General features: G+C 41.8%; 1 protein-coding gene across 4 annotated transcripts in view; it reads right to left on the reverse strand.

The window, feature by feature from the left end:
* Positions 1–26934, reverse strand: part of LOC145358868 (scaffold attachment factor B1-like) — a 77460-nt gene that overhangs the window by 28083 nt on the left and 22443 nt on the right. For all 4 annotated transcript variants that reach the window (XM_080213221.1, XM_080213220.1, XM_080213219.1 and 1 more), the window contains 7 exons: positions 26758–26804; positions 18805–18905; positions 16368–16517; positions 15164–15282; positions 12736–12860; positions 6437–6480; positions 77–219 (listed from right to left, as the gene is read on the reverse strand). In XM_080213221.1, the coding sequence (XP_080069347.1) occupies positions 77–219; positions 6437–6480; positions 12736–12860; positions 15164–15282; positions 16368–16517; positions 18805–18905; positions 26758–26804 (729 nt within the window). The remainder of the gene's footprint in view (positions 1–76; positions 220–6436; positions 6481–12735; positions 12861–15163; positions 15283–16367; positions 16518–18804; positions 18906–26757; positions 26805–26934) is intronic.

Genomic DNA, 26934 nt, shown 5'->3' on the forward strand with positions numbered 1-26934 from the left:
TGATATGTAAAGTTGCATATTTTTTCTCACTCAGTGCAAGGAAACAAAGAGCTTAAATTCAGCAAGTTGAACTGACCTGTGTCTCTCTGCTTCCCAGAAACCTCTCTTATAGTCCCAATGGTATTCTTGATTCCTCAATGCTATCAGTTTGTCAAAGGGTACAAAATCTCTTCCTCTTTCTCTGCTGCGAGATCTTCTATGTCGACTCCTGGACCTTGTCTGTTTTTCACAGAAATAAAGCAATTGAAGGTTAACTTCAGCCCAAGACTGAGTTCATTGGCAGGCTAAACCCCACATTTGAGAAATGATCAAAGTCTTCTGTAATGCAGATCATGTCAAATGAGTAGCACACAATTTGCACATGCAAAAAGTAATCTTTTAACTTGGTGCATACCATCTCAAGTCAATAAGTGGACTACATCCCATGACTCCCGTCAGCTTTGCTGTCCAATGGAATACTTTTCTGCTTCAAGCCAGCCACTGATCTTGAATATTTAAGACCAGGGAACGAAGAGTTTGACTTAAAGCCTTCATTGCTTCAACAATCATGTGATCATCCTAAATATGCAGATAAAGATAATCCCCACTATCCTGCAGGTGAAGCATTAAATCAAAGCTCCATCAGCCAGCCCTCTTTGATGGTTATAAAAGATCCCATGGTAATACTTTAAGAACAGGAGAGCTTAGCTCCCAACCAATATCACTAAAACATGGGACTTAATAGGACTCAGGGTTACAGGTAAGCGTAGTAGGTAGAGATATGATCAGCGCAACTTGTGGGCCGAAGGGCCTGTTTGTGCTGTAGATTTTTTATGTTCTATGTTCTAAATCACATTACTGCTATTGGTGTGACCTTGCTGTGCACAAACAGGCAAATTTCCTACAATGGTTATACTTCAACCAAGTACATAATTGACTGTAAAATGCTTTGAGATGCACAATAGTCATGAAAGGCTAAGAAGCGATAGAGTGGAGGGAGATCAAGACAAGTAAATAGTTCAGTCCACTCTGTGGTTCCACAGTCATACATCTAGTTTTTGAGAAAAATCGAATGTAATGTGACAGGAAAATAGGTAGTTGGTTGGTTGGAGAATATTTGTCTCATTTATCTTTCAAAACTTGAGACAACTTTAGTAATCGGAAGGTTTTATTAGCAGTTGATGCTTTACTGATAGTAAAACTTATTCGATTGGCTGGAGGGTATTTTCTACTTAGCAAGGTAATTTCAACTAGAATATTTGTTGGAATGAGAATAAAAATACAGGGAAGAATAGAGAAATTAATTTCAATTCATCAGTAATTTACATTTAGAGACACAGAACAGTACAGGCCCTTGGGCCCTCAGTGTTGTGCCGAGCTACATCCAAACCCAAGATCAAGCTATCCCACTCCCTATCATTCCGGTGTGCTCCTTGTACCTATCCAACAATCTATTCAATTTGTCACTAAAATAATTATAGGGCATGTGATGTGTGATGGCTGCAGGATGTGGGAGGCTGTGAAAACCAGCATGTCCAAAGCAAATATGTTGTAACAATTGTTCACTGCTGCAGGAACTTTGGCTCAGAGTTAGTGAGCTGGAAACCAAACTGCAAAGACTGCAACACCTCAGAGTTCTAGCAGGCAATCACACTCCTTCATACAAGATTGCTCTTATTTTCCACGGTCAGATACAGGAGGGTATGACTGTAAGTGAGGTAATTAAGAGGATCAAAAGGGCAGAAGTGGAGGAACCAAGAACCGAGGTTGAGGGCCTCAAATAAATTAGTATTAGTAAAAAGGTGATACAGGAGAAATTAAAAGGACTGATAATTGATAAATCCCCTGGACACAATAATCCACATCTCAGGGTACTGAAAGAGGTGGCCTGGGGAGTTGTAGACGCATTGATGATTATTTTCCAAAATTCTAATTTCTGGAATTGCTCCAACAGACTCAAAAGGTGGAAAATGTAATCCCACGGTTTAACAAAGTAGGGACTTTTCCATTTAATTATTAAATCTATCTTGATTAGCTCTCCCTAAAAGCTTCCTAACCATCGAGCTTAAACTGATGGGTGTATAATTGCTGGGACTATCCTTACAACATTTTTTGGGCAAGAGTGCATCACTTACAATTCTCCAGTTCTGCAACATCTCCCCCGAGTCTACAGAAGATTGGAAGATTGTGGCCAGTGCTCCTAAAATTTCCATTTTCACTTCCTTGAACATCCTTGGATACATTTAATCTAATCCCATTGCCTTGTCAACTTTCAGTACAGTTGATTCAATATTTCCTCCTCTTCAACATGAACCCTTCTAAAGACACAGTTTCCTTGTCGCCATGGTCTACCTCCTTGGTAAAGGAAGATGCAAAATATTTATTTAATGCCTCAGCCACGTCCCCTGCCTCCATGTGTAAATTTCTTTTTAGGGCTCCAAACAGCCCTATTCCTCCTTTTACTTTTTATGTGCCTCTAGAAAATTTTGGGATTCCCTTTATGTTGGCTGCCAGTATTTTCTCATAATCCCTCTTCGCTTCTCCAGTGGACTTTTTCAGTCCCCTATGAACCTTCTGTATTCCTCTTGCTTCTCAACTGTATTTTCTATCTGACACCTGTCGTTAGCACACTTTTTCTTTCTCGTCTTAATTTCTCTCTTTCATCCTTTGGATTTGTTTCTTCCATCATTGCCTTTTAAGGGAATATATCCAGACTGTGCCCAAAACATTTGTTTTCAGCTATGTTTGCCTGCCACCCTTTTCATTCAGGTCTATCAGCCCAGCTCCATTCTTGTCCCATTCAAGCTGGCTCTCCCTTCAGTTCATTATTCTTACTCTGGATTGCCTGTTGTCTGTCTCGACCATCACCCTAAGCTTCCTGACACAATGATCACTGTCTCCTAAATGCTCCCCCACTTGATCGACTTCCCACCTAATTTTCAAGAATCAGGTCCAACAGTACATGCTTTCTTTTTGGACTGGACGCATATTGCTGTAGAAAATTTACCTAAACACAATCTAGGAATGTTTTATACTCTCCGGCCTTTACACTACCACTGTCCCAGTCTACATTTGGATAATTAAAGGCCCCCTTTATAACTACTCTATAATGTTCCAGCTCTGTAATTTCCCTGCATCCTTCTCACTAGTTGGCTGTCTATAGGCTACACCAAACAATGCAACTGCACTGTTCGTTCCTTAGCTCCAGCCAAACTGATTCTGTTTTTGAACCCGCGGGATATCCTCTTTCTCCAAGACCACAAAACCATCCTCCTCCTTTCCCATCTTTTCTGAACATCTTGAACCCAGGTTTACTACTATTATCATATGCACTGATGAACAGCTAGATGTCAATTTTGAAAGTCTTCAGCTAGTTGGTAACCTCATCAGCCTTGGTCAGGGCAGCGAGACTGCCACTGAAGCATAGACAGGGGCTCTTGTCAGTCACATACACCATGGTTGGAACTTCACCACAGTTGCAAACTACGGTGCATATAACCCAGTCCTGTCCTTTCTTGGGTCAGGTATCAAAGGGATTTGGACAGGTGAAGTAAATGGGCAAGAACACAGCAGATATAATTTAATGCAGAAAAACGCAAAGTTATCTATTCAGGTAGGAAAACAGGAAGACAGCGTATTTCTTAAATGGTGAGTTTGGGAAATGTTGATGTTCAAAGGGGCTTGGGTGTCCTTGTTGACAAATCACAAAAGGATTGTCCGATGAGGAGAAAGGGCCAATACTCACTGAAGTTTAGAAAGAGGAGTAATCTCATTGAGATGTACAAAATTCTTACAGGGCTCAGCTGGGTTGATGCAGGAAGGATGTTGGACCTATTTGGGGAGGGGTGTATCTAGAACAAGGGGACACAATCTCAGAACAAGAGATAGGCCATTTAGGACTGAGGTGAGAAGGAATTTCTTCACTCAAAGTGGTAATCTATAGAATTCTCTACCCCAGAGGGCTGGGAGGCTCAGTCACTGAGCACGTTCAAGGCAGAGATTGGTAGATTCCTACATATTAGATATCACAGAATATGGGGATAGTGTGGGGAAATGGCACGAAGGGAGATGATGAGTGATAATCTAGATAAATGGAAGAACAGGCTGAAAGGGCCAAATGGCCTACTGTTTCCTACATTCCGATATGAAAGGAAGTTTGATCCTTCTTGAGTCCAACAAAGCAACATTGACATAGGTTCTGCCCTAACCTCTAACCCTCGAAGTGCCAACACTCCACAACTGAGTGGAGGATTGGGAAATACTTAAAGATCAACAGAAAGCCACAAAAAAAAGCTACAAAGACAGATTACGAGACTAAACTAGCTCAGAATATAAAAACAGATAGCAAATGTTTATATAAAAAAAGTAAACATTGATCCTTTAGAGGATGAGAAGGGGAATTTAATAATGGGAATTGAGGAAATGGCCGAGGTATTGAACAGGTATTTTGTGTTGGTCTTCACAGTGGAAGACACAAATAATATGCCAAAGACTGATGACATGGCGGCTATGGTTGATGAGGATCTAAAAATGATCGTTATCACTAAAGAATCAGCGTTAGGTAAGCAAATGGGGTTAAAGTTAGACAAGTCTCCTGGCGCTATTGCAATGCATCCCAGAGTACTAAAACACACGGCTGGGGAAATAGCAAATATGCTTCTGGCAATTTGCAAAAATCTGCTAGACTATGGAGCAGCTCCAGTAGATTGGAAATAGCAAATGTGACGCCACTATTTAAAAAAGGAGATAGACAAAAGGAGAGTAACTACAGGTCACTTAGCTTAATTTCTACAGTTGGGGGGGCAGGGGGGGGTGGTGAAATGCTCGAATCTATCATCAGGGAAGAAATAGCAAGACATCTGTTTAGAAACTGTTTCACTGGGAAGACAGCATGGGTTCATGAAAGGCAGGTCATGTTTAACAAATTTAGTAGAACTGAGAAAATTACGAGCACGGTGGAAAAATGGGAACTGGTGGATATGGTGTATTTGAATTTCCAGAACTCATTCGACAACATGCCACACAAAAGGCTGCTGCGTAAGATGAAGATGCACAGTGTTATGGGTAATATATTGGCATGGATCGAGGATTGGTTAACTAACAGAAAGCAAAAAGTGGGGATAAATGGGTGTTTTTCAGTGTTGGGGCTGCAATTGTTTACAACTTACATCGATGATTTGGAGTTGGGACCAAGTGTAGTGTGTCAAAGTTCACAGCAGGGCAATGTGCAGAGGACGCTGAAATTCTGCAAAGGGATATAGATAATCTATGTCTATAGGTATCGTGAGTGGGCAAGGATCTGACAGATGGAGTACAATGTTGGACAATGTGAGGTCATCCATTTTCGTAGGGATAACAGCAAAATGGACTATTTAGATGGTAAAAAATTGCAGGATGCTGCTGTGCAGAGGGACCTGGTTGTCATTGTGCATGAATTGCAGATGCAGCAGGTAATTAAGAAAGCAAATGGAATCTTGTCCTTCATTGCTAGAGGAATGGAGTTTAAAAACAGCAAGGTTATGTTGCAGCTATATAAGTGCTGGGGAGGTCACACTGGAGTAGTGTACAATTTAGGTCTCCTTACTTGAGAAAGGATGTACTGGCACTAGAGGGGGTGCAGAGGAAATTCACTAGGTTGATTCCAGAATGTGAAAAGACTGGGACTATACTCATTAGAATTTAGAAGAATGAAGGGGGACCTTATTGAAGCATATAAAATTAAAGAACCAGCGAGGTTATTTCCACTTGCATGTGAAACTAGAACTAGAGGGCGTGGCCTCAAAATAAGAGGGAGCAGATTTAGGACTGAGCTGAGGAGGAACTTCTTCACCCAAAGGGCTGCGAATCTGTGGAATTCCCTGCTCAGTGAAGCAACTGAAGCTACCTCACTGAATGTTTTTATGGCAAAGATAGATTTTTGAACATTAAAGATATTAAGAATTATGACGAGCGGGCAGGTAGGTGTAGCTGAGTCCACAAAAGATCTGCCATAATATTACTGAATGGTGCAGGAGGCTCGATGGGTCAAATGGCCTACTCTTGCTCCTGGTTCGTATACAAGATGTAAGGGATATTAGTTTTGAGTCTTCATAACAGAACTTTTTTTTTGAAAAGTCAATCAAAATCAAACCATAGTGATTTTTTTTTAAATACTGACTTTTGGGCAAAGAATCAAAAACAGAGTGAGCCACACAGGGCTTGACCTGGGAAACCCTGGTTCCAAAGACGACACTTTAATTGGTCAGTTCAAAACAAGGTGTTTTAATTGCTGACACTACTCAAAGCATCAACGTGATGGTTCTCAACACTTCAAATCAGGAACTCCAGTGACAGGGAAGTACATTTCTCACTCCTTTCAGCAGCTGCACACTACAATCCAGACCAGTAACAAAGGCCCTTTGCATTCAGCTGCTGTAACTGTAAAACCAGAGTGCTTTCACACAGCTCAGAAACTTACCCTCCTCCTTTCTCCACTTCTCCTCCTCATTGAGCCTCGACTTCCTAGAAAAAAATCAGAAGGGAAAGCAGTCATTTAAAATTCATTAAAAGCACAGCTTTTCATGCCACACAAATCTTGACCCATTATATCTGTTGGACCTAGGTGATGGGCTGCAAATTAAACAGCCTCAAAATAATTTGACTTTTGTTAGAAATGCAAGTTAGTCAGCCTGGAGGGTGGAATACAGTGATGTTCCCCAGAGCTCAGAATTCAGATTTTTTTTTTTACGTACACATTAATGGCTTGGACTTGGATAAACAGAACATAACTCAAGTTTACACATGATAGAATATGTAGAAATATAGCAAACAATGAAGACTTGAACGGACATCGAGGCACTGGCAATCTAGTAAAATGGGCAGAAATAGGTGGTGAAATTTAACAAGAGAAGCATGAAGTTTAGTAGGAAGAATGGACAGGCTATACAAAACAAATGGTAAATTTTAAAAGGGGATGCAGGAAGACAGACGTGGGGGTTCACAAGCACTAATCTTTGAAGGTTGACTTTGAGGCTCAAAAAATATGGGATTCTTGGCTTTCTTTACTAAGAATATTAAACAAAGTAAAGATGTTATGCTTCTTTAATAATATCCCCCAAACCTGAAACCTCTTTCATTCAATTAGAAGCACAATGGCAATAGACACACAGTAAAACCTTTTCTGACAATATCTCATTGTTAGTTCGGGACCAAAGCAAAGGTATCATAATGTGTCTTCTATATATATTATGCGAAGGTATTGTTTATTAACCACATATACAATCATAATGGAATTTTAACAAATATTGTAATTTTGAAATGTAGTTTTGAAGGTATTTGGTCAAAAACAATTGCCCCATAGCGTAATGGGAAAAAGTGAAATCAGACAGACCACATTCGCTGGTAACAACAGGACACAGGATTATTAGAGTAAAGTCCTTGCAGCTGGAGAATTGCTGAGATTATCAATGAACAGAAGTGTTCAAGTGCTAATTGCAATGAATGGAAGTATTCAGCTTTTGCTGAAAAAGGTATGGCCAGCCAGACAGGGAAAGTGACTACTTACCAATTCTCATGGTCTGACACCAGCCTGATGTACGCAAGCAAGTTGTTGTTAAGTGATAGATCCAATTAGCCAATAAATTCCTAATTATGCCAGGAGCAGAATGCCAAAGTAAATGTGTATTAATGTAATTGGACCATCCAGTCAGTATGACAGATTGGGCAGCGAATATACAAACCTTCAAAAATGGTATATTCTTTGTGCTCATACAATGTAACTTTAGAGAGAAGTTTGAATCCTTCCTGCATCTCTTCCCAATACATATTGGTCAAATAAAAACACATCTTTCAATCAGGACAGTGAGTTTGACAGTCTTGCAATACATAGCCTCAAAAGGAAATCCCTGTCAACACTTATCAATTAGGTACACAACAATGGGCTGATGGCTGGGATCCTATGAATAGGAGATCACTCACACCCTTGAGCCTGCCCTGCCATTCACTGTGATTAGGACTGATCTGTATGTTAACTTAATTTACCTAGCTTAAATCTGAAAACTTTAAATTCCTTGACCAAAATCTAACAATGTGTGTTTAAATTTCCAATTGACCTAGTTATTCCGGATGTTGGTGAGATCACATTTTGAATATTGTGTTCAGTCCTGGTCACCTCATTGTAAGAAGGATGTGGAAGCATTGGAGAGAGTGCAGAGGAGATTTACCAGGATGCTGCCTGGTTTGGAGGGTAGGTCTTATGAGGAAAGGTTGAGGGAGCTGGGGCTTTTCTCTTTGGAGCGGAAGAGAAAGAGAGGCAACTTAATAGAGGTTTATAAAATAATGAGAGGGACTGATAGAGTGGACATGCAGAGACTATTTCCTCTGGTGGATGTAGTTGTTACTAGGGGCAAAGCTATAAGGTTCATGGTAGGAGATATAGGAGGGATGTCCGAGGTAGATTCCTCACAGAGTGGTTGGAGTGTGGAATGCACTGCCTGCTGTAATAGTGGAGTCGGACACTTCAGGAACTTTCAAGTGGTTATTGGATAGGCACATGGAGCACTCCAGCATTACAGGGGGTGGGATAGCTTGATCTTGGGATTGGACAGAGTTTGGCACAACACTGAGGGCCGAAGGGCCTATACTGTGCTGTAATGTTCTATGTTATTGCAGCTGTATGAAAAATGGTTTCTAACATCATCGTGAAATAGCCCCAGCTCAAATTTCAAGATTAAGCTAAAATGATTGGGATTTTCCACCAGAGAAATTAGTTTCTCTGAATTGTCCAATCAAACAATTTTATCTTAAAACCTCAACAAGACCACCCCTTGATTTTCTATATTCAAAAGAAATATAACCCTGCTCGTAATTCAACCCTTTTAGCTCAAACATTGGTCAAACATGTTATTTCAACTTATACCATAACAAAAGTTCAGCTACAAGATCAGATTTTATCTTTACCAACAATGGAGAAAACCCATTTGGCCTTCCTGCAGGAACTGGATGATTATATTTAGGGCACCCATTACTTTGGCTGCAGGAACAACACAGAATTTGTTCTCTGCTGAATTTCTCCCTAATTACAAATAGTAATTGGGGAGAAAAAAATTGGGGCAGTGCGGTAGCACAATGGTCAGCACTGGTGCTTCACAGCGCCAGGCACCCAAGTTCAATTCGCAGCTGGGGTCACTATATGTGTGGAGTTTGCATGTTCTCCCTATGTCTGTGTGGGTTTCCTTCAGGTGCTCCAGCTTCCTCCCACAACCTGAAAAATTTGGTCAGGTGGATTCGCCATGCTAAATTCCCCCTCAGTGTACTTGAACAGGCACTGGAGTCTGGCAATGAGGGGATTTTCACAGCAACTTCATTGCAGTGTTAAGGTAAATCTACTTGTGACTAATAAAGTTTACTTTACTGGATGGCTACCTACTTTTCCCCACTATTGGAAAATGTACACCCATGTGCACTTCGCCACTGGTATTAGTTTACAGACTTAGGCAGGCTACTCAATTAGCTAACCCACTTTATTTCAGCTTCTCACTTTATCCAAATTGCTGCTCTCAACTTAACTAATAAAGCAGATATCAATGGGATCAACTAACACAACATAGTAGAATCACCTAAAAGGTACAACTCAGGAAACTGGTAGAATCCCCTCTTGTTTGAATGCATGCAACTCCAAGAACATGCAGAAGCTCAAGATCAGGTTGATTGGCCATGCTAAAATTGCCCCTTCGTGTCCTGAGATGTGTAGGTTAGAGGGATTAGTGGATAAACATATGGGGATATGGGGGTAGGGCCTGTTTGGAATTGTGGTCAGTGCAGACTCGATGGGCCAAATGGCCTCTTTCTGCACTGTAGGGTTTCTATGATACTTCTATGACCAAAACAGTGATCTTGAACAATACTTCATCCTCTTACGCTGTGCTAACACTGGCATACTATTGCTGCAGTGCGATCAGATGACAGCATGTACTGCAGCAACTTGCCAAACCCCTTACACAACACGCTTGAAACCAGCAAACCCCAGCAATTTAGGCAAGCAGCAATTGCTTAAGAAACTCACTACCTCCACTTCACACACAATTGTCATGTGGCATGTTAGTGATACTCCTTCTTCATAGCTGGGTCAAACGCTTGGAATTCTGTTATTTCACGTTAACTGGGTTTAATTGTATATTACTGACATACAAATCAGGAGTCGGCACTCCACCTCTTGAGCCTGCTTCATCATTCAATAAGAATCAATTTTACATTCTCACCTATCCCAGGTAACTTCTCACTCCTTGCATATCAAGGATCCATCGACCTCTGCATTAAATTATTCAAAGATTCTGCTTCTTCCGTCTTTTGAGGAAGCATTCCAAAGACTCATGATCATCTGAGAGAAAATATTTCTTCTCATCCCCACCTTTAATGGCTGACACCTTATTTTTATATAGTGACCCCTTGTTCTAGAATCTCCCACAGCAGGAAAATATTCTTTTCACATCGTGGCCGGAATTTTACTGGCACGCAGAATGGCATTCTCCATTGGCCTCGGGCAGGATCTTACCAGCTTTGGGTGGGTGAGTCAGTAAAATTCCAGCACCTGTCTCAATCAGGTTACCTTTTACTTTTCTAAATTCCAGATATAGATGGTGGGCACTAACCGCTGCTCCTATAAAAAGGCAAGGCTTGGGTAAGGGAATGCATTTTGTAATATGCTTCTCTACAAATAAATGCTTGTAAAAATATGTCAAGATTGGCTTAATTTCTATCATTCACCACCCAGCTTTCTGGAATGTAACACTCCTGAGCTAACAGCACTGCAAGAGCATTCTCCAAAAACAATTCATGAAGCTTCACCACCACCTTCTCAAGGACACCTACAGATCGCCAATAAATATTTCCCTTCCTGCCACAGTCACATCCTGAAAATGAAAAAAGGCTAGGTACAGAGAAAACTCAAATGGGTTACTCTAATTGTACCACTGTGGTACTTCCATTCCCTGTCCTGACCCTCTCTTTCATGTTATGTGAAGTTACAGACTTGTTAAACTTTGGCCTCGTTTGCAGTCTGGATTTCTATGCATTTATTACGAAGGATAAAAATAATTGCATTGAGGCACCAAACCACAGCAAAGACATGCTAGTCTGATACCTTGAAAACCTCAGACAAAAGATGAAATTACAATTACTGCATTCATTAAACTGGCTAATATTCGCTTGAATTTAGACTGTCAAGGGGTGATCCAACCAAGATACTTAGTACTGAAGGATTCAATAGACAGGTAAAGAACAATTTTCTTTAACGGGTAAATCCAGAATATGAGGGCATAATTCTAAAATTAGAGCTCAATCACTTAGGTCATTCTCACATCAGAACAGACTATTTCACATGAAGTGTAGCACATATCTGAAAATGTCCTACCCTGATTAAAAAAACTGTAGTTGCTGCGGCTCAGTGGAAATTGAAGTCAAAGATAGCTAAGGGTTTGATTTGCTAAGAGGATCAGGGTCCTTGTGCATGAGTCGCAAAAACCCAGCTTGCAGGTGCAGCAGGTGGTCAGGAAGGTGAATGGGATGCTGGCCTTCATAGCGAGGGGGATTGAATATAAAAGTAGGGAGGTCTTGCTGCAGCTGTATAGGGCACTGGTGAGGCCGCAGCTGGAGTACTGTGTGCAGTTTTGGGCGCCGCACCTGCGCAAAGATATTTTGGCCTTGGAGGGAGTGCAGAGGAGGTTTACTAGGCTGATACCGGAGTTGAGGGGGTTGAACTATGAGGAGAGGCTGAATAAACTAGGCTTGTACTCATTGGAGTTTAGAAGAATGAGGGGAGATCTCATTGAGACGTATAAGATGATGAATGGGATGGATAGGATAGAGGTGGAGAGACTCTTCCCACTGAAAAAAGACAGTAGGACTAGGGGGCACAGCCTCAAGATAAAGGGGGGGCGTTTTAAAACGGAGTTGAGGAGGAACTTCTTCAAAGGGTGGTGAATCTCTGGAATTCTCTACCCATTGAAGTGGTGGAGGCTGCCTCGCTAAATATTTTCAAGAAGCGGGTTGATGGGTTTTTGATAAGAGAGGGGATTAAGGGTTATGGGGAGAGGGCCGGAAAGTGGAACTGAGCCACGACAGATCAGCCATGATCTTATTGAATGGCGGGGCAGGCTCGAAGGGCCAGATGGCCTACTCCTGCTCCTATTTCTTATGTTCTTATGTTATGTACCAAAGTAAAGAAATGGAGTTAAGCTGAAGTTCAGCCATCAACGGGTGGCACGGTAACACAGTGGTTAGCGCTGCTGCTTCACAACTCCAGGGATCTGAGTTTGATTCCCGGCTTGAGTCACTGTCTATGGGGTTTGCACATTCTCCCTGCACTGTGTGGGCTTCCTCCGGGTGCTCCAGTTACCTCCCACAGTCCAATGATGTGCGGGTTAGGTTGAGTGCCCATGCTAAATCGCCCCTTCGTGTGCCGGGATGCATAGGTTAGAGGGATTAGCAGGTAAATATGTAGGGATATGGTGGGAACACGGTCGGTGCAGAACTCGATGGGCCAATGGCCTCTTTCTGCACTGTGCGGTTTCTATGATTCTAACAACTGGGTGGTGGTCGTTGAATGACAAGAGGGGCCAAGTGGCCTACTCTGGTTTTTGCATTTCATTAATGACTTTCATAGGCAGTAGAGAGCTTAATCAATGAGTTTCAACTTCAATTAGAGTAAGCAGTAATGTGCCAACCCAATGCACTGCCAATCTAACTCGCCACGTGCTTATTTTCCTCAGCCTCCCGTACTTGAGTGTGATCTGTATCTGCCATCATCCTTTTCTCTCCTTCTGTCTTTCCTCTCGTCCTCCTCCAGTTTTTTGGAGCCTCCTCGGTTGTCATTTCTATCATCCCTTTTTCCATTGACAGAAGACCTGAAATGGAACGGAATTGTTTAAACAAGTCTCATTGACAGATATTTCAGATACTTTCTCTTAGTCAATGCATCATGTAAAGACTGAGGGTAAAATATTTCAGATGCAATATTGAGCTTATTTATTATTGAGTGGCAGAATAGCATTGACTGAAAGTTTTAGAGTAAAATGTGCAAGATACTTAACAGGAACTTTATCAAACAAAATTTAACAAACTAAATAAGGAGCCAGTAGGACAAGTGAGTACAAAGTTGGGTTTTAAAGGCATCTTAAAGAAGGAAAGAGAAGAGGGAGGCGGAGAAGATTAGGGAGAGAACTCCAGTTTACTATTCAGATAACTAAAAGTACAATTGCCAACCATGAAGTGATAAAGATCAATGTTTCACTAAATGCCAGAAATGGAGGTACGCACAACTATCAACAGTTAATAGAAGGCTACAGGCAGGGAGATGCAAGACCATGGAACAGTTTGAAAACTAAGATGAAATTTTAACATAGAGGCCAGAGGGACCCATTATAGGTCAGCAAGGTAGTGATGAATGCACAGGAGATCACAATAAAACTTCCCTATCTGTTACATATTTGTTCTGAAGAGTCCCTGGATAGCAACAAGGCTCAGAATCACACGTTAACTCCTTTTCTCACTCGCCATAGTTAAAACTGTTATTAATGATACTTTACACCTGCTAGGATCGGCTGGCTCAAAATTGGGCTTTAAACCTCGGATCTCACCTGTCTGTAAGCAGAGTCACTCACTGGATAAGTTAGCTGTCACTTCTGAGAGATCCTGTATTGTGGGTTTTCTGGGCTGAGGCAGAGAAGTATAATTCCTGGCATGCCCAGAAGTTCAACAGTGCAAGTGTGGAGAGTGGCAGGCCACATATCTTCCACTGCAGCTTTTCCTCACAGCTGCGTGGGATTAGTTTGAAGTGTTTTGGTTGCTGGAAACTTCCAGCTGAGAACCTGTTTCAAATCATATTTAGTTCCGATGGCAGTCAGAGGCGATCCGCCTCTAGGCCCTACCTCAGAACAGAAGTTGCAGGGCTCGACCTTCCTGACAGTAGTGTACGAGTGCGAAGAATGGCATGAAAACGGTGGTCATGGGCTGGAGTACATGAGCCCACATGACACAGAATCAGGAGCAAAAGAGAAGGAAGGTCAGCTCCATGTAGCTGAAGTCCGCTCCATGCTGCTGAGAGCACTAAGGCTCTCAGGCTGCAGGTGACACACTTGCTTGTTGCAACAGGGGAGGTTAGAAAACTCAGCGGCAGATCTGTGAAACTGGCTACTGGGGCAAAGGAAAGGCCAGAAACAGTGGCATCATGCTCAAGTAGCCAGAGAGCAAGAATAGTGCTGGTTAACATATGCTGGGTGCAACCTTGGGAATCTAGTGGTCACAGTGTTGGAAAAGTAACTGAGAAACTGGGAGATGAGCAGATGTAGGGCAGCCCAAGTTTGAGCAACTGTTGAGGAAAATCATTAGCCGTGTTGTTGAAAGGGAGCTGAAATCCCTTGTCTGGAGGAACGGAGTTTAAAAAATTTCACGGCTCAGTGATTGCTGATGTCAGGGTAGGTTCTTGAGAAATTCACGGGATGTGTTTTTGGTTGTGTCTGCCATTTAATGTGCAGTTGGTGTGTTCGACCACAGCATGCCTATTAATTATAGGCATGGCATGTTTGAGTATTAAACAGATAGCATTATCTGCACTTTGCTGGCTTGTGTAGTGTAAAACCTTCTACCTTTGGTTAAAACTGAAATCTTGGGGCTTTATTCTCTAAGTAGCTGGGATTTCAAATTTTGTCCACTTGACAACAAAAGTTATTGGTCCCTAGGTGGATTCAAAGAATCATAGCATCTTACAGCGCTGGAAGAGGCCATTTGACCCATCAAGTCTGCACCAACAACAATCTCACTCAGGCTCTGTCCCTAGAACCCCACGCATTACCCTGAAACTAAGGGGCAATTTAGCACGGTCAGTTCACCTAACCCGCACATCTTCGGACTGTGAAAGGAAACCGGAGCGGCCGGAGGAAAACCACGGAGAATGGGGAGAATGTGCAGACTCCACACAGACAATCACCCAAGCTGGGAATCGAACCCAGGTACCTGGCGCAGAGAGGCTACAGTTGTAACCAGTGTCACCATGCCGCCAAAGCAAAGGATTTGAAGGAAAATTATTGCTTATTTGACATGCAATGGTCCTAGTGAATGCACAAATGATTAAAAAAATGCGAGGAACAACCATCTAAAGCTCAAATCTGCTTGGTCAAATCAGAGACTAGCCTTCAGTAGAAGCACTTACTTGTCTCTAGATTGATCTCCATCAGTCACACTTCTTCGGCTGGAACTCTGTTTGGAGACCTTCTTCGCATTCCCTGCTTTCTGCTCTGTGCGCTTCTTACAGCCAGGTTCACTTTTGGCCTGAACACACAAACAGCACACTGCATTTTTATGGAACAGCAGTTGTAGCTGGTTGTTCATCACGCATCACAGCCATGAATTCCATCTCCATGCGGAACCAACACCTCTCCAAATAAAATTATAAATCCAACATATTAATTGGCTCCCATATGTATACACAACTTTGCTTCCATCTACCTCCCTCTGCCCATGTTACTCAGCATTTGGCTGTTCCTGTGATGCCTGTGACATTCACTACATTCATTCAGGAAAATATCAGGTAATCTGTGCAAGAATACAACAGGTGACTGGGAATGCCATTCATTTTTGGAAAAACTGTGAGAAAACAAAGTTTGGAATGCCTGCTTTCACCACTTAAGAAATTTTGTTGAACCCCTAAGTTCTTATGCATTTCAATACATTTAAGGCTGTTGATGCTTTTAAAATGTTTATTCCTATGGTTTATTACGTTTGCAGAAAAAACACTGTCTTTTTTTAAAATCACATGAATCTAAATTTAAAAAAACTTAGTCTCCACACATTTCTTCAAAATGAAGAAAAAAAATTGTCCACCTTGCACCATCTTAACTCTTCAAACAATGGACATTCTCAGACAAACTTAAAGCTGAATTTCTTGATTATTCCATCCCAATTAGCTGAACACGTAGATGTTTCCTTACTTAAACAGAGAAGCTCCACTCGGTGATCTGATGTATGAGAATTTACTTTTGTTTCACAAAGATCGTAAGTGCGAGGAGGCCATTCAGTGCCTCCAGCCAGCTCTGCCATTCAATAAGATCATGGCTGATTTGATTGTGGCCTAAACTCCACTTGATTAAAAATCTGTCTAACCCAGTCTTAAATACATTTCTTTCACCCTCCAGCTTAATATCAAGACGTACATTTTGCCTGGTGTTTATCACCTGATTTTGAGTCAATTTGAACTGGTATGTGAAGAATGCTGGAGTAAATTAGATGTTGAGGCATCAAATGATGGCAAGAAACCAACAGCAAACAACATCATCTACAGATGCACACAGCATTCAGCAAATTAAAAACCTTGGCATGCTTGCTCACAGTTCCTATTAGTACTTCTATGCGCTCACCATTTCTACAGTGATGGTTTGTCCATTTAGTTCAGACTGATTCAGGGAGTTGATGCTTTCTGCTGCCTCCTCAGATGTCAACATGGTTATGAATCCATAGCAGCGTGCACCAGGATTACGAGCATCGGTTACCACTTTGGCACAAATAACCTGTAAGAATTATCAAGGGCAGGACAGACTGGTTATGGAAATATTGTTACATTGTCATTTTTGGCTGGTTAAACATTTACTTGCAAGTCAATATTTTATAGAAGGTAGATAGTCAAGTTCTTAAAACAGCTGGACACATCCAACATTAATAGGTACAGGTGTAATCTCACTTTAAAGAGCAGAGATTGAAGTTTGACAAATTTATATTACAGCCTGTCAAAGTTTGCTTTCATTTTTAAATTGCTAATGGCTAGTTTCCATGTTGAGATGTTTATGACAATATGCTCATGCACAGTAAACATATCCTTTCCAATCTTGTTGTCCTCAACAGCAACATTCCTCTCTATTCACCAACTTTAACACGACTAATTAGATGCATTTTATTATATCTCTAAGAAACAATTCAGAGTAGTCATACACAAGCAATCCCATCAGTCTTTTACCAATAATATTCATTCAGCTTTCTTCAGGTTGCTTGCCATCTTCATCCCTCTTTTTGTACAATCAGTAACTAAATCTGACCTCTTCTGTCCTTTCAATGCAGCAATGGAAAAAAAATGATTCCCATTCCTGGTCTTAGAAGCACTGGTTTCAATTGGAGCTCCTAAATTTGCCTCCCCCGTAATCTTTTCTCAGCCAAAGCCCAAATCCATCCAACAGTTGAAGTCTGGTTCAAAATCCTCGAGCTCTTCGCATACTCCTGATTGCAAACCTAAAAAGAATCTTCTTTCGCCTTCAATATATTTCCATCAGAACCGTGTCAGCTTTATCAGTGTTATCACATTCTCCATCCAAGCTTTGGTTTCACCTCTCCACATTCTCAATGATAAAGAGCCAGGAATAATTGCATAGTCTCCTATACTATGTCATTTTCTCAACTCTTCCAAATTATGAGATGCCTGCCCTTCAATTATCTTCTTACAATTTTAAAGCTATGCTGTCTAATAAAGCCAGAAGCTTGATCTCACCTGCTTGCTATGTTTTTGATTTCACTCCAATACTTGTGTTGCAAAGGTGCCCCATATAATGGGCCTTCCCCCCCCTTCAACAATATTTAATGAATAAATTTCAAGGGATGATATTTAGTGTTTTGGTCTCACTAAGCTTCAAAACATGTCACAGATCTACAATGTTCATAAATAAGCTGTTAACTTTTTAAACTCCACTGTGGTTCACACAACAGTGGTCATGAAACAATCACTGCTTTGCATTACTCCTTGGCAGTTAACATGTTGCAATCACCAGCCTACACAGGATTCAAATCTTGGAATGGATTGGAACACTGATATTACAAAGAACATTAAAGGAGTCAAGGTAGATTCAACAACAATTCAAAAACTGTGCTGATTCAACTCGAGTCACATTATAAAATAACAGACTTTACATTTAAGCTATTAGTGGACATATATTGTGTAGCCACAATGACACCCTCTTCTTTTGGATCTCATGTGGGCATTTCAGCTCCGATGAAGTGTTAAAATGATATTGGATGATATTATGCATTTGCCTGATACAATTGATAGTACTCATGCTTCAGGTGGGTTTGGGTTTAATCCTTACTGAAGGGCCCGAGCACATGATAGGCTGACAATTTGGTGCTGCACCAAAAGTACTGCGCAACTGCAAGCACACGGCAAATACTTGTTCGGGAGGGGGAGAGAGAGAGAGAGAGAGAGAGAGAGAGAGAGAGAGAGAAAGAGAAAAGCAGAGAGAAATGTCCCACGGGCAAGGAGTTCTGGGTCCTGGTCAACATTCCTCCCTCAACTAATACCACCAGCTGACCAATTTATTATGCATCTGTTTATGTCACTTGCTATTTGGTTCCTACATGCTGATGTAATATTAATAATGGCAATTTAAAAAGTGTATCTATTGGTTGTAAACCATCTTGAACTATCTTAAAAATGTGGTATAATAGGCACAGCCTCAAGATAAAGGGGGGGTCGTTTTAGAACGGAGTTGAGGAGGAACTTCTTCACTCAAAGGGTGGTGAATCTCTGGAATTCTCTACCCGTTGAAGTGGTGGAGGCTGCCTCGCTAAATATTTTCAAGAAGCGGGTTGATGGGTTTTTGATAAGAGAGGGGATTAAGGGTTATGGGGAGAGGGCCGGAAGGTGGAACTGAGCCACGACAGATCAGCCATGATCTTATTGAATGGCGGGGCAGGCTCCAAGGGCCAGATGGCCTACTCCTGCTCCTATTTCTTATGTTCTTATTATGTTCTTATAACTACAAGCTCCGATATATTACCTCCCCCAACAATAACAACATGAAAACTCATTCTCACCTTGCCAAATTTACTGAAGAGGTTCTTCAAGTCAATTGCTCTGGTAGCTGAGGACAGGCCACTCACCCAAAGATTCTTGCCTGGAGTGTCCAAAGTTCTTCCTAAATCACAGGAAAATTCTCATTTGTAATTATCTTCCAATCGATGCATGGAGAAAACTGCACAACTTGTCGCCTGCTCCCTCCAACTACAACAATTTCCATACCGTAAGTGACAACAGAGGGAGAGAAACTGCTACAATTTTAAACATCCACACAAATATACGGAAACCTGGGGGTTGCATTCTGTGCTCTACTTGCTTCCAGCATGCAGTACCTCTGTCCAGTGTTTCAAATGTTGTGAGATTCAGCAGTGTGGGGAGAATGGAAGCACAAACCCAGACTTAAAAGAAATTTGTCCATGAAATTCTCAGCGTAATCTTTGTAGTTCAGGATGGAATCACTTCTAAAACTGCGCTGGGGTTAAGCAGTGAGCAGACTTTTAAGAAATTGAAAAAAAGACTGTGGTGAGAAATGTGTATAGGTTTCCACACAGCAGTGGTGAAGTTGCAGAATAATTAATGCAGTGATTAGACAAGCATGTCGTCACAGTAGAGCAGTTTTAATGGGGGGATTTCAATTTACATAAAAGCAGCAGAAATGGTCTGAAAGATAGAAAATTTCTCCAGAATGTTCAGGTTCATCTTCTGCAACATTTTATTCTAGAACAAATCAAGGGTCAGGACATAGCAGCTTTACTATTGAGCAGTCAGATTTAGTTAACAGTCTAATAGTGCTTAAATATTCAACTTATTCTTGACTGCTGTTAGATAAATGTGGGAGAAATACCATGCAGGTACGAAAATACTAGATTTGGCTAAAGCAGATTCCAATAGATTGGAAACAGAAACTGTTCACAGTGAACTGGACAAATCTGTCTATGAAAGAAACAATGAATGAGAGGTGTTCAAAGGACGACAATGTAATACAGAATCAATTTGGAACCGGAGCTACACATGCCAAAACAAAATGACCTGAGATTAGTAAGACTAAAGCCATAGTTAGATCACACCTGGCAAACTGTCTTCTATGACCAAGCTAGTTCTATATCCATCCAGCACAGAGTTATGGTGGAAGAGTTTTTCAGAATGGAGATCTATAGTTAGTAGTGTTCCATACAGATTGGTGCTGGGACCTCTGTTGTTTGTGGCATATATGAATGATCTGGAAGAAAATGTGGGTGGTCTGATTGGTAAGTTTGCAGATGATACAAAGACTGGTGGAGTTGCTGATACTGCTGGGGATTGTCAGAAGATAGATCAGAATATTTGGGCACAGAAGTGACAGATGGAGTTTAATCCAGACAAATACAAGCTGATGTATTTCCCTGTGTCTGGGGAGAGATACAAAAGTGTCCAGAGGGGCAATTTTTTCACACATAGGGTGGTGTCTGGAACAAGCTGCCAGAGGTAGAAGAGGAGGCGGGTACAATTTTATCTTTTAAGAAGTATTTAGATAGTTACATGGGTGCAATGGATATAGAGGGATATGGGCAATTAGCTAAGGGGTTTTAAAATGTGGGATTAGCTTAGGGGTTTTAAAGCAAAAAGGGCAGAATGGACAAGTTGGGCTGAAGGGCCTGTATCCATGCTGTAAACCTCTATGACTCTATTTTGGACAATCAAATTTAGGTGTCGTGGTAGAATCTTTAGGAACATTAACATACAGAGGGATCTGGGTGTGCAAGTCCACAGTTCCCTAAAAGTGGCCAGGGTGATTAAGAAGGCATATAGTATCAGTCTAGGCAGAGTACAAGAGTCGGGAAATCATGTTGCGACTATGCGAAACCTTGGTTAGGTCGCATTTGGAGTACTGCGCGTAGTTCTGGTTGTTACACAACAAATGGACATGGATGCTTTGGAAAGAGTACAAAGATGGTTCACCAAGATGCTCAAGGGTGTTGACTATGAGCAGAGGTTGAATAAACCAGGATTATTTTCACTGGAAAGATGGGGGCAGAGAGGAGACCTGATAGAGGTCTACAAAATTAGGACAGGCATAGACAGGGTGATTAGTCAAAGTATTTTTCCCAGGGTAGAAGTGTCAATTACAAGTGGGCACAGGTTCAAGACGAGAGGGGGAAATTTAAAGAGGTGTGCAGGGAAAGTATTTTCACACATATAGTGGTGGGTGCTATCAGAAGCAGGCACATTAGCAATATTTAAGAGACATCTGGATGGGTACATGAATAGGAAGGAAAAAGGGGGATACGGACCAAGTAAGGGCAGAAGGTGTTTTTTAAAGTTTAGCTAGGGCATCACGATCGGCGCGGGCTTGGAGGGCTGAAGGGCCTCTTCACGTGCTGTCCTTTTCTTTGTTCTCAGTTCAGGCATACCTTGGGAAGAATATACTGGCCTCAGATGAAGTGCAATCCATATTAACAAGAATAACTGGTTTCCAAGGACTAAATTGTGAGGAACATTATACAAAGGTTTGCAATCCCTCGAACTGAGAAGGTTAATGGATAATTTGATCTCAATTTCGAAAATATTCTGGGAATTGAAGGTAAATAGGTATGATTTTCCCTGATTGAGAAATCTAGGACTGGGGGGAAAGGATTGACTCAGGTCTCTCAGGAGTGAAACTAGGTAATGTTTCTACAAGCAAATAGTAGTAAACATTCAGAATCTGCACTGGGCAGCTAAATCTGGACCAATTGTTAAATTCTGAATCATGGAATAGTTACAGTAGAGGAGGCCATTCTGCCATCAGGCCGGCACCAGCTTTCTGCAAAAGTAATTTAGCTAGTCCCACTGAATCCTATAACTTTTTTACGTTAAATATATAGATCCAATTCCCTTTTGAAAGCCATGTTTGAAACTGCTTACATCACACCCTCAGGCAGTACATTATTCTACTCATTTGCTGCGTAAAGCTTTTTCCTCATGTTGCCTTTGGTTCTTTTGCTAATCAGCTGAAATCTGTATCCTCTGGTGTTTCAACCCTCTGCCAGGAAGAACCAATTTTCTCTATCCACTCTGGCTGGACAAGTTTGGATTTCAAACACCTCTATTCAATCTTTCATGCTTCCTTTCTCTAAGGGGAATAATATCAGCTTCTCCCATATATCCACATAACTGTAGACTCTCATTCCTAATATCATTCTCAAGTCTTCTCTGAATTCCCTACAAAGTACGTCCGCCCTGAAGTTTGGTGCTCAGATTTGGACATGGCCATTGAAACTGAACAAGAGTTTTATAAAGATTCATTATAACTTCCTTGCTTTCACATGCAATGTCTCTGGTTATAAAATCCAATTTTAGAGAAGGAGGTAGAGGGGGGGAGGGGTAGGCATTATTAGTCAAGGATTGTATCACGGTGTCAGAGAGGAAGTTTGATGAGGACTTGTCTGTTGAGGTAGTATGGGTGGAGATTAGAAATAGGAGAGGAGAGGTCACCCTGTTGGGAGTCTTTTATAGACCTCCTAAAAGTTCTAGAGAGGTTGAGGAAAGGATTGCGGAGACGATCCTGGATAGGAGTGAAAGTAATAGGGTAATTGTTATGGGGGACTTTAACTTTACTAATATTGATTGGAATAGCTATAGCTCTAGCTCATTAGAGGGGTCAGTTTTTGTACAAAGCGTGCAGGAAGGTTTTTTGACTCAGTATGTTGATAGGCCAACTAGAGGTGAGGCTATATTGGATTTGGTGCTGGGAAATGAGCCAGACCAGGTGCTAGACTTGGAAGTTGGTGTGCATTTTGGTGATAGTAACCACAATTCGGTTACGTTCACCTTAGTGATGGAAAGGGATAGGCATGAACCTCGGGTCAGTAGTTTTAGCTGAGGGAAGGGTAATTATGAGGCTATTAGGAGAGAATTAGGAAGCATAGGTTGGACTAGGAGACTACAGGGTCTCGGAACGTCCGAAATGTGGAGTTTTTTCAAGGAGCAGCTACTGCGAGTCCTTGATATGTATGTCCCTGTCAGGCAAGGAGGAATTGGTCGAGCTAGGGAACCGTGGTGCACTAGGAAAGTTGATTCGCTGGTTAAAAAGAAAAAGGAGGCTTATGTCCGGATGAGACTTGAGGGCTCAGGTAGTGCACTAGAAAGCTTTAGATTGGCTAGGAGGGAGTTAAAGAGTGAGTTAAGAAGGGCTAAAAGAGGGCATGAGAAGACTTTGGCTGATAGGATTCAGGAGAATCCTAAGGCGTTCTATAGATATGTTAAGAACAGAAGGTTGGTTAGGGCAAGATTAGGGCCAGTTAGAGACAGCAGTGGGAATTTATGTGTGGAACCGGAAGAGATTGGAGAGGCATTGAACCAATATTTCTCTTCGGTGTTCACGCAGGGGGACATAAATGTAGCTGTGGAGAACACTGGGTTACAGAGTTGTAAACTGGATAGTATTGTAGTTGATAAGGAGGATGTGCTAGATATTCTTGAGGGTTTGAAAATAGATAAGTCCCCTGGGCCGGACGGGATTTACCCTAGGATTCTCTGGGAGGCAAGGGAGGCGATTGCAGAGCCTCTGGCTCTGATCTTCAGGTCGTCGTTGGTCACTGGTATAGTGCCAGAAGATTGGACGATAGCGAATGTTGTCCCATTGTTTAAGAAGGGGAACAGAGACTTCCCCGGGAATTATAGACCGGTGAGTCTTACTTCTGTTGTGGGCAAGGTTTTAGAAAAAATTATTAGGGATAGGAATTATAGTTATTTGGAGAGTAATGAATTGATTGGAGATAGTCAGCATGGTTTTGTGGAGGGTAGGTCGTGCCTTACTAACCTTATTGAGTTTTTTGAGAAAGTGACCAAAGAGGTGGATGGGGGTAAGGCAGTTGACATGGTATATATGGACTTTAGTAAGGCGTTTGATAAGGTTCACCATGGAAGGCTTCTGCAGAAAATGCAGATGTATGGGATTGAGGGTGATTTAGGAAATTGGATCAGGAATTGGCTGGCGGATAGGAGACAGAGGGTGGTGGTTGATGGTAAATATTCATCATGGAGTTCAGTTACGAGTGGTGTGCCTCAGGGATCTGTTTTGGGGCCACTGCTGTTTGTAATTTTTATAAATGATCTGGCTGAGGGTATAGTTGGGTGGATTAGTAAATTTGCTGATGACACCAAAGTCGGAGGTGTGGTGAGGAAGGGTGTCTTAGTTTACAGGGAGACTTGGACAAGTTGCAGAGCTGGGCCGAGAGGTGGCGGATGGAGTTTAATGCGGAAAAGTGTGAGGTAATTCACTTTGGCAGGAATAACGGATGTGTACAGTATAGGGCTAACGGTAGGACTCTGAATAGTGTGGATGAACAGAGGGATCTAGCTGTATGTGTACATAGATCCCTGAAAGTTGGGAATCAAGTAGATAGGGTTGTTAGGAAGGCATACGGTGTCTTGGTGTTTATTGGTAGGGGGATTGAATTTAGGAGCCGCAGCGTCATGTTGCAACTGTACAAAACTCTGGTGCGTCCGCACTTGGAGTATTGCGTGCAGTTCTGGTCCCCACATTATAGGAAGGATGTGGAGGCTTTGGAGAGGGTGCAGAGGAGGTTTACCAGGATGTTGCCTGGTATGGAGGGGAGGTCCTATGAGGAGAGACTGAGGGATTTGAGGTTGTTTTCGTTAGAAAGAAGGCGGCTACGAGGGGACCTTATTGAAACATATAAGATGATTAGAGGTTTAGATAGGGTGGACAGTGATAGCCTTTTTCCTCGGATGGAGAAAGCTAGCACGAGGGGGCATAGCTTTAAATTAAGGGGTGGTAGTTATAGGATGGATGTCAGGGGTAGGTTCTTTACCCAGAGGGTGGTGAGGGATTGGAATGCCCTGCCTGCTGCAGTTGTAAATGCGCCTAGTTTGGGGGCGTTTAAGAGATCCGTGGATAGGTTTATGGATGGAAAGGGTTTGGTTTAGGTTAGAGGGTCATTGCTTTTTAACTGGTCGACGCAACATCGTGGGCCGAAGGGCCTGTTCTGCGCTGTAACGTTCTATGTTCTAATTTGCCATACATCTTTTTAATCACAACAAAAGCTGCCCTATCACCTTCAACAATGTGTGTTCAGGTACGTTCTCCCCACCCCATTCACCCCAGTTTCTTTATTCCTACATTCTCTTTAGAGTAGTTTCTTGCCTCTGCTCAGTCTTCCAACCGAAAAGTATCACTTCAAATTTTTTGGATTTAATTTCATCTGCCACATGACTGCCCACTCCACCAGCCTCTGTGTGCTAGAAGTGAGCACATAGCCATGGCAAGTGAGCGTGCAGAAAAAGACCATTCAGCTCATTAAATATTCACCGAATCTCTGACAGTATCTAACCCATGCCCTTTCCCCCTACTCCTGTAACCCCACACATTTACCATGGCCAATCCACCTAACCTGCACAATTCTGGATTTTTGGAGGAAACTGGAGCATTTGAAGGAAACCCAAACAGACACAGGGAAAATATGCAGACTCCACACAGACAGTTACCCAAGGCTGGAATCAAACCTGGGATCCAGGCAGTGTGAGGCAGCAATGCTAACTACTGTGTCACACCTTATCTCAGTAAGGATATTATTGCCAGGGGGAGTACACAAAGGTTTAGCAAACTTATTCTGGGGGTGGCGAGGCTGTTTCATGAAAAGAGATTGGGCAAACTGTGCTTGTATTCTCTAGAATTTCAAAGGATGAGAGGTGATCTCACTGAAACATGCAAAATACTTAAAGGAATATACAACAGGATAGATGCAGGCAAGATGTTTCCCTTGGTTGCAGAGTCTCAAACCAGGGGGCACAAATTCAAAGTAAGGAGATGCCACATAGGACTGAGATGAGAATTTTTTTTTTTACACAGAGCCGTTAAGTCTTTGGCATTCTCTACCCCAGGGGGCTGTGGAAGCTCAGCCATTGAGTATGTTTAGGAAAAAAAACATAGAAAAAACTATAGCACAAACAGGCCCTTCAGCCCAAAAGTTTAAGGTAGAGATTAATAGCTTTCTGATTTACAGTAATGTAAAGGGTTTGAGGATAAGGTATTTAAGTGTCCAATGATTGCACTGAATGGTCGACTCTTATTTCTTTAGAACATAGAGCATAAGAAAAACTACAGTACAAACAGGCCCTTCGGCCCACAGGTTGCGCGAATGATATCCCTACCTACTAGGCTTACCTATAACCCTCAATCCTATTAAATCCCATGTATTCATCCAGAAGTCTCTTAAAAGACCCTACTGAATTTGCCTCCACCACCATTGATGGCAGCCGATTCCACTCACCCACCACCCTCTGAGTGAAAAACTTAGGCCTGATAGCTCCTCTGTATCTACTCCCCAGTATCTTAAACCGGTATCCTCTCGTAGCAACCATTCCAGCCCTGGGAAAAAGCCTCTGAGAATCCACCCAATCTATACCTCTCAACACGTTATACACCTCTATCAGGTCACCTCTCATCCTTTGTCTAAGGAGAAAAGACCGAGCTCCCTCAACCTATTCTCATAAAGCATGCCACCCAATCCAGGCAACATCCTTGTAAATCTCCTCTGCACCCTTTCAATAGCTTCCACATCTCTCCTGTAATGAGGCGACCAGAACTGAGCACAGTACTCCAAGAGAGATGACTAGGGTCTTATAAAGCTGCAACATTTGTTCCTAATGCTAAGAAAATGTCACTTTATACATCAAATTGTTAATCACAATTACACTCCAAATTACAAAAAAAAGGAAAAAGCTGATGAGGTTCGAGCGATACTCTCTTGGACTCTGTTGAATCGTGTTGCCTCCTGCCTGTAACATCTTCATTGTGGTTAAACTAATCTTTTGAGGTTAGGGTTAGCAACTAACTAATTGCAAAAATTTTGAGTTGTCATTGTTACTATTTCTTCTGTATTCTGACGTACTTTTTTTCTTTTCTGGCTGCTGAATAGTTTATGAATTATGAAGCATGGGTTGAGGGTGGACAAGCTAACATGGATTGTGTGTAGTCTACACCTTACCTTTCTCTTGACTTGTTGCAGTCTTCGAATCTTTTGCATCCTCTAAGCTAAAGACAAGAATGTGGATTTTGTTAGACATTTAAATACTAATTAAACAGTTTCAAGACAGACATCAAGCACCAACATTTCTATCCAGCTAAGTTCTCCAATACCTACCCATTATTACAGCTACCATCA

This window comes from Carcharhinus amblyrhynchos, chromosome 26, assembly GCF_965287045.1.
Source record: "Carcharhinus amblyrhynchos chromosome 26, sCarAmb.v2.hapA, whole genome shotgun sequence".
In the NCBI taxonomy this organism is placed as follows: Eukaryota; Metazoa; Chordata; class Chondrichthyes; order Carcharhiniformes; family Carcharhinidae; genus Carcharhinus; species Carcharhinus amblyrhynchos.